This window comes from Branchiostoma floridae, chromosome 2 (assembly GCF_000003815.2).
Source record: "Branchiostoma floridae strain S238N-H82 chromosome 2, Bfl_VNyyK, whole genome shotgun sequence".
NCBI classification, from domain to species: Eukaryota; Metazoa; Chordata; class Leptocardii; order Amphioxiformes; family Branchiostomatidae; genus Branchiostoma; species Branchiostoma floridae.
In genome coordinates this window covers 6,531,672-6,540,260 of record NC_049980.1, presented here as the reverse complement: position 1 = coordinate 6,540,260, position 8,589 = coordinate 6,531,672, and the positions used below count along the sequence as shown (strand labels likewise).

At 45.9% G+C, this 8,589-nt stretch overlaps 1 protein-coding gene across 1 annotated transcript in view; it reads left to right on the top strand.

Annotated features, from left to right (window-relative positions):
- The first annotated feature begins 2,066 nt into the window (after positions 1–2,066).
- LOC118410213 (cysteine-rich motor neuron 1 protein-like) overlaps positions 2,067–8,589 on the top strand; it is a 60,944-nt gene continuing 54,421 nt past the window's right edge. Inside the window, exon 1 of the mRNA XM_035811775.1 lies at positions 2,067–2,574. Coding sequence (XP_035667668.1) covers positions 2,235–2,574 — 340 coding nt within the window. The 5' untranslated portion in view covers positions 2,067–2,234. The remainder of the gene's footprint in view (positions 2,575–8,589) is intronic.

The window sequence follows — 8,589 nt, the reverse complement described above, 5'->3', positions numbered from 1 at the left end:
GACCATTCAGGGACCAATAAAATCTGGTCTATCAATGTGGACAGGTGGCCACTACCGACATGATTCTTACTTGTGTCAATGGGGATAATTATCAAAGGGACCACATTGGCCGAGTGGTCCTTATACATATGTGGAGGTGGTCAGTTGTAAAGGTTTGACCAGGTGGTCACATTTAAAGTTTGACTGTATTTGGTGAAGGGCTCAAAACTTGAAGTAGACTCTGTAGGATTCACTTCCTTGCTGAAATTACAAAAGAGCTCGAGATTGGCCAAACGGGGTGAATAGTATTCCAAAGGAAAAATACTTAGCTAGCTACTGATACTCTTGTCGGCCTGCACGGAGCCACTGTGGAAATTTACAAAAATTGACCAATCTTTATTCTATTTTCTAGCAATAACAGTGTATATGCCCGTTCTTCAATAGTTTGTGTCCCAGCGGTTGCAATCAAATGGCCATATCCATTCAGGATGCGATTTGCTCGCATGGCACTATATCTCACTGTCATTGGGCTTATCCATTATTGATCCAGTTTGATTAAGCCTGACCGATGGAAGGACTGTCACTGTGAGACTTGGTTCATACAAAGGTAACATTTCCAATCCGGGGCCCGGCCGGGCAGTTTTGGGGATCGAAAAACAATGATATAAAAGATGGCAAATGCACAAAACGTACCAAACATTAACTCAAACAGCAAAACACGTTGACATGAATTTTTTTTCGTTCTCGTAAACAGACGCGCCGGGCACTCGGTGGGAAATTTGGCCGTAGCATCAGTCAGGCTACGAACTAGCCTGGTATCCAGCCGTATTATGACTCCCGAGTCTCTTCTTTCCTCTCCGCAAATAAGAGGACAGAAGAAACTTGGGAGCTAGAATACTGGTGGACACCAGGCTAGCTATGAACGAAGGACACAATTACTGGTAAAACATTTGTCATCTTGAGACTTTCATACCACACTTAGGCTAACGTCGCATTTCCACAAAGGGGCCCGGCCGGGCAGTTCTGGGGAACGAAAAGTACACACAAGAACAAGAAAGGAACCAAAAAAGTGATTCAACAGCATGCCTTGTGCATATTTATTGGCAGAAAATTTGATTTTCCTTTTCCGCAAACAACCCGGCCGGGCCCCGGGTAGGAAATGTAACGTGATTTGTTTGTTTGTTTATTAGGAATCTCCATTAGTTACATTGAACTATTCTTCCTGGAGTCCTCGTAAACCACAGTTAACAGTAAACCAGAGATTGTGACACACTCCACTTCTCTAGTTTTGACGTTGAGTGTAAAGTTCGGCTTCTTTCACAGACGACAGCACGTGGGGATCGAACCCTCGACCTTTGGAACATCCATACAAGTGTGTGTGCAACTCCGAAGGTCCTACTTTGCGTAGTGCTGTCGTTGGGCGTGCATCCACACATACACACAGCTCTGACAAGTCTAAAACAAAAACGAGAACACGTTAAACATGACCTAGGTCTCGCATAGGATGTTTGGCATTGACCTGTGTACCGTAAAGGTCAGTTATGATTGACCATGACGTATGATGACCGCTGGATGGACGGACACTTGGGACTCCGCCATTTCCCTTTCAAATCATTCCCGTCCATCATTTTCACTTAGAGAAAATAAACGCCCGCTGTGAAATTGATTCCTGAAAAATCGCAGTCACCAAGGTTAAGAAAAGGGCACGTGTGGCTGTGAATGGTAATTGTGGCGATCACTGGTTTAATGGGTATTTCGAATTGAGCCATGTGACCGAGGATACCCCCCCCCCCCCCCTCCTCCTAGGCTAATATTTTTACGCGAGCGCCGTGGGTTTACCCAAGGGTGTAAACAAACCGTTCGAAGCTATTACAGATGTTTGTCGATCGCTAAACTTATTAACCGCAGAGCGATGACATCATCTGGAAACTTTTCCCACGTCGCGATTGGTCGCCGGGAGGACGACCCGCCGCCGCTCCGCGCTGATTGGTCGCTGCCCTGCCGGAGCGCGCTGATTGGTCCCCGCGGCGCCCGTTCTTCTGAATGACCGAGGTTGTAGGCGCGTTTTTCTGTCAGTGTGGTCAGAGATTGAGTACGCCTTACACGCGACGTAAGCACTCCCGGTTTCTCTCTCTCTCTCTTTTACCACCGCTGTCCTACTCCACGGAATCGCCAGCCACAATTCGAAGCGCTGTCTTCACGGATTTATTTCTTTAGAACAGTTAGTAGATAAATTTAAAACAGACTGTACAAGAATGAAGTCTACGAGCTTGCTAGCCGTGGCGTTCTCGGTCTTTCTGTGCCTGGCCGGTTGCGTGCAGGGCCAGGACTGGTCACTGGACAAGTACCCGCTGCAGTGTCCGCCCTGCGAGCGGATACACTGTAGTCCACGGAAGGCCAGCAAGCTGAAGTGTAAAGGAGGCACGACGCTAGGGATCTGTAACTGCTGCTCGGTGTGCGCTAAGGTGGAAGGAGAGAAGTGCGGCGGGAAGTGGGATTACCTGGGGAAGTGTGATGCCGGGTTGACCTGCGAGAGGGAGCCCGATAGCAGGGGGGTGCTGAGCCGCCCGGACAGCAAGGGCATCTGCAGGAGAAGTGAGTTCCTTCGATTTTTTTTTAATTTTTAAATTTCTTTATTTCTTATCGACGCAGTCACGTTTGTCGTAGGCAGTCGTACGTCTGTCGTAGGCGGTCGCACGATTTTCAATGTCGGAAATGTTTCAAGCAGGCTGTGACATAACCAACCACAAGGGTCTATGCGCCAGCCTTTTCTGTAACAAGGCAGCGGAATTTTGTATAGCACACACAGTGCCGTCTGTTTGTGTTCGAACGATGTTCGTACGATAAAATTATGTGGCAGGGATTTTAGACCTCGGTTTTTCTACCTTGCCGTAAGTAGACGTTAACGGTTATGTGGTTTTATTGCTGCCCTTTGTATACTGCATGTGTTTTCATCAAATAAAGCTTCAATAACAAACAGGAGCTAACTGGCCTGACGAACTCTACTCAACTTTACTCTACTATTTGCCAGCCGCGAAAGTGCTACCCTAGCCTGGGTACCATAAGACCATAAGATTACTACCGGGCCTTCCCTAATTTTTCTGGGCAGACCCGCGGTAGTGCTACCCTGGTCTTGCAAACTAAACTACAGTAATCACTCAAGGTGATCAGGACACAGCCGGTAAAAATAAAGCTGTGTGCCAGAGTAACACACACAGATGGGAAGTCATAATTCATCTTCTTCTTAACTACGGGAAAAAAAACCTTCTGTACATTCAACCCATTCAGTCCTCTCAACACAATTTTGTTATTGATTCCGTCGTGTTGTGAACTGTTGACTCAGCGTTAGGAAGGGTATTTGGCGTTGATCGCCACGTGTTTGTTTTCACCAACCTTGCTCTTGGAGTAGAATTTGGGTTTTTCTCAGTGTACAAGAGAAAGAAATACGGCAAAGATCATCATCTCAGGAAATAGACAAAGTTTGGTTGGGACTGTACCCATCTTTCGGAAAGGACGTAAAATATGGAGTCCCGTGTTCGAGGAGGTGCCTCAATCGAGTAGACGTACAAGGCAAGTAAACCCTCTTGTAAAAACATAGCCTGCCACAGAAACGGTAAGGAAACGTGCTGACCCACTAGTGTGCCATTTGGCACTACAAGGCGAACAACAACAACAACATGGTACCGCCGTATCGTGGGTACAGTAGCGAATAGTTGTACCCCCTTACACCAGACCTCCCTGATTTGTGATTGAACCACTCAAAGCCGGACTTCCCCGTACTGTAGTCGGACAAGAACAACTGGAACAACTCGCTCCGTGCAAGCCCCTTCATCCTTGCATGACCGAATAAACATTTACCAAGGCGATATCAGGGAGGCTATCAATAGCATCACAAGCACCGCTGTTGTACTGCACGCGTCGCCTTGTTGTGATTTATTATTTCCTACACATTTTACTTGTTTTGCCGCCGCGAGGGAAAGACTTTAATAGCCTTCGCCAGGCCTTTTCTACTGGGGTATGGATCGAAGAATTCAGGCCAAAGGGGGTATACTGTATTGTCCCGGATAAGGTTAAGATTTCCAACTCCCTACTATGTCGCTAGCCTACACCAGGCCTTTCTACGGGGTTGCGGGAATTGTAGAAATAGAAGTTGGCAAAAAAAAGCCAGTCAACGCTATTAAAAGGTAAAATATTTCTCTGCGCGGCCGGCCAACCCCTCTGGTAGCAAAATTCCCTTTAAAAAACTGCTAGGTCGCAAGCTGTACTCCCAGTCCTATTTTGCCGGCAAACTCCTTTGTCAAGTTATCTGTGTATTTGGCCAATTTCTTACCATTTTTCCAGCGACCTGTGGAGCCGGCTGGTAGAGGCTGGGGCAGGAAGGATAACCTTGGTTGCTGCTTGCTTATGAATGACAGGCATAACACCAATGGAAAATGATATAATGGTATAGGAAAGCAAAGTTGTTGAAAGGAAGTCGCGGCATGCAAAGAAAGACGAAAGTTATCACCCCCTATGATAATGTTTTTCCTAATCTGTTTCTAATTAATCGCTGACGGGTGTCATCCGGCACGGAAATTCCACGATTTGTCACGTTTGTGTTCCATCGCTTTTTCTTCTCTCGCCAGGCTCCACCAGAATCCTTTGGTTATTTGAAGATTAACGATGAAATGTAGACGACATAACCTCCACGTGGGCCGTATTGCCTATCTCTTCTCTGATAAGTTACTCTCGTTTTGGGGCTCCAATTTTTACTATTTTCCGACCCCCGACCGTCATGTTTTTGACCACCACATGAAACTCCCCGCGACCCCTCAGTCATTTATCAATGAAGATCATACCCGGTGATCTGTCTTCCAAATTTTCACACTGGCCAAGTACTATGGAAGTGGTTGACACAGATAATATCATCTTCAATCTCAAAGCAGATGTATGCGTATGAGTTCGGCCTGGTTTTAAACTTTTATACTTCCCTTTCGAGTTTCGCCGGCTTTCAAGTTGTGAGGTTTTTCCTGAAAAGCCGAAGTGCCAATAGCGAAAAGTAGCCAGGTCTCCAAAGTGCTAAACAGTAATTGCTGAGTGCACGAAGTAAGGGTATACTTAGTAATATAATTTTTGATATCAGACTATATATATAGCTAGCGAAAAATACCAGGAAACATTCAAAAGTACAACGTCCCCCACACATAATGCGTTACCCTTGTAGTAGCTTTCAACGTCGGTGCCTCTTTTTTGAAAACTAACAGTTATGTTTTACTGACAGTTTCAAAACGGGTTTTATTTTAATCATCAACGGAAGACTTTATGAAACGGACCTGAACCTAAGGACTTCACACTTCGTCGGTGCTTTTTTAGAATGTTTAACTGACACTTTTAAAATGGGTTTTAATCATCAACGGAAGACTTAATAAAACGGACCTGAACCTGAAGACTTTTCACACTTCGCACGTCCGGAGTAAATGAGAACCAGTCGATCAGACCGACAGACGCGGTCCGTACTGTCAGTGTAGGACGTGCCGGGCTTTTCAACGCTCCGAAAATGATGCTCGCCTCGGGACCCCTTGCTCATCATGAGGGCCGCTTATCACCCTCCCCATCGCCGATAGCAACGCGAGGTGCCGACCACAGACGTTGCCAATTTTCGGTAACCACGGGAGAAAAGACAGCGCCGTCTGACCCCGACAAAGGCCATGCCACCGGCGTCTACTCGCAATCGCCTTTCGTTAGTTTCTTCTGCCTAATTGGCATAGTTGTTAGGAAAATTCTAAGACCCAGTTTTCAATCTTGTAATCCAATTGTAAACACAGAGCCTATCGCCTTCATACCGGCGCATTCTTGGACAAATCGTTTGGCATCTCGCGGATCGCAACTTTGTGGCTTTGGTAAGCTTACGGTTGTTGTTGGAAGAAATCTTAAAGAAATAAACAAAGAAGTCCACAAGTATTAGCCGGGCTAGACCTATGTCTCTGGTGGGTTCACTAATAACTTCGTCAACTAGCGACGTCCGTTCGACACAGGAGAAAGATTAGCCTGGATACCAGACTGTTTCAAGGGCTTTCATAGGTCAACTCTCCGGCTCTAGAGCCAACATGCCCCCAAGGAAATTTTACACAGGCCCGCCCCATCGCGTTAGGCCCGTTGGCTTGAAAACTCCGGCAAAGATGAGAACTCTGGAGCCAAAGAACTAGCCTATGAAGGCCCTGAAAACAGTCTGGAATCCAGGCTAGCCTGCCAACTCTAGGAGCGGAACACGAGGGTCTGTTACCCAGGCTTAAGAAATCCCTAGGCCATCACATCCCTAGGCCATCTCTTCTTTTAAAACGACTTAGACTGTCTGTTGGAACTGTTTACGGAAGACATTTTACAAGCTCTCGGCGTCCTTGCCATGTTCGTACAAGGTCAGGAGGCGTAGCTATTCCTAAGCGCCTCGGATCTTGGCATAAATACAAGAGCGATCATATTTTACGAGCCCACCGCTGTTCGTGGGAGTCAGTACTAGCCCAGAGCCGAGACAGAAAGAAAACAGAGAGAGAGTCCTTGAAGACATCGTCGGCAGGGGTCCGACAGTTAATACGGACGTTTTGAGGCGGCATCGCTCGCCCACGGCTCCTCCTGTCACTGACCCTTCAAGGAGGAATGACAAGAATGCTTGAAGACAAGTTTATGTAAAGTTAACGATCGTAAACTACGTATGCTGTCACTTTACCTCTGGCTTACCCAGCAACCGTTTGGGAGGGGGTACTACAGGGCGCATCATTAATTTGTCTTTTCAAACTATATCTTTTCGTCTACTCCTAGTCCTAAGAATCTATACAGTGGTCAGAGAGATGTCCCTTGCCCACTGTACTCTCCTATAGTATATGCTTGAAACCTGACTCACTACTATACATCAGGAATACAATAACCTATAGTGTGTGGGCGATGCGCAAAACTAATGACTGCCGATAGGAGGTTCTTGGAACACAGTGCTCTCAAATCAGAGGTTCGGCTCCAGCTGTTTTTGACGTGTTTTCCTAGGCTTTTTATTACGTACCGTTATCTGTATTGACGTCCCGCGGCTTCAAGACAGACACGTCAAAAACAGCCGGAGCCGAACCTCTGCTTGGAGAGCCGACCCGAACAAACTTCGCCGATCAATTCTGTCATTCACACCGCCAGGGTCCCTTTACTACCAACGAGGTCCTACGAATCATAACCTGCTTGCTCGTAGTCCTCGTATACAGTGTAATTTACAGGGAAATGTTTGGGATGCCTGAATCGTTATTGAACGGGATGAATGGCGATATTCAAGCTGGGGGAAGACTCGCGGTCAGGATTCATCATTGACATCTGTCCACTAATAATCTAAACTCAGCAGGACTGCCCGTGTGGGCCCTGGGTCTCGATAGGTAGGGACAAGGACGTAAGAGTAAGGTGTAACTGTAAAGAATAGGAAGACACGGAAGAAACCTCGTAGCTACAATTATGAAATTAGGGAATAACATACCAGATTAGGAGATGGGTGAAGAGTTCTAGACTAGTGACGAAAAACATGAACCGTTTGTGTTTTTCTTGCATTTTCTTGATGCGGTAGTATCCTACACACACATCAACAGACACACATCCGAGAGAGAAAAAACATCAAAGAGAGAGTGAGAGAAAGTAAGAGAGAGAGAGACTAAGAGACGCACACACTCGCACAAACTACTGAATTGTTCTATCTTCATCGACTGGAATGAATTCGAAGAAAATACGTACATACGGTAAAGAGCCTTGTCTTGCCGAAGCGTCTTGTTCACATTAGTTTGACAAACAGGAAATGGAGCATTTGATGGCTCTAAACGTTCCGCTGTGACACCATGTTGGACATCAAATGTTTCAAACAACCGTAACAAACAAAACTAACAGAAACCGCCACAGTATATCTCTGTTTGTAGTTTACAGTAGGAATGCCCAAAACTACCGCCCTCAGTTAGTGAGTACGCTGGCTACAGTACACACCTTTCTCACGCGGCGGCCATGATAGATCGAAGATGAGGTCAATGAGGCAAACAGACAAAACTTATTTCTAAAATCAGGTCCCATTTAGTTTTCCCACAAACCACACAATTTTTTCTAATACAAGATTGAATAATAAATATTACAAGTAGTGTTATGCACTGAAAGATGTAGCGATTTAGAGTAGTGTAGACTGATCTCATAGTCCCGTAAGAGATGCAAAACAAAAACATAATAATGCAAATTTTGGATGGATTTGCAGCCATTCACTTATTGGTCACTTTCCTAATTGGCAACCTGATCATTGGCTGAACTGCTAATTATGATGGACAGTCTTTGGTTTGCCGCATTGAACTCGTTTAAGATCTATCATGGCCGCCGCGTGAGAAAGGTGTATAGCCTATAGGGAGGATATTTGCAGGTATTTGTCCACAATATACTGATAGAGTAACGTTTGCCCGCTTCTGAAGGGGGGAATGATACCTTTCTAAAACGGACGTACTCTCCTGGCCAATTTTTATCACCGTATTTATGCCGAATTCCACAATCCACAATTTCGTAGGAAGGTCTTAAAGTGGACGTTAACCCTCTGTTACCCTCCGACGTTCTCTACATGACAGCTAAAGTGGCGATGTC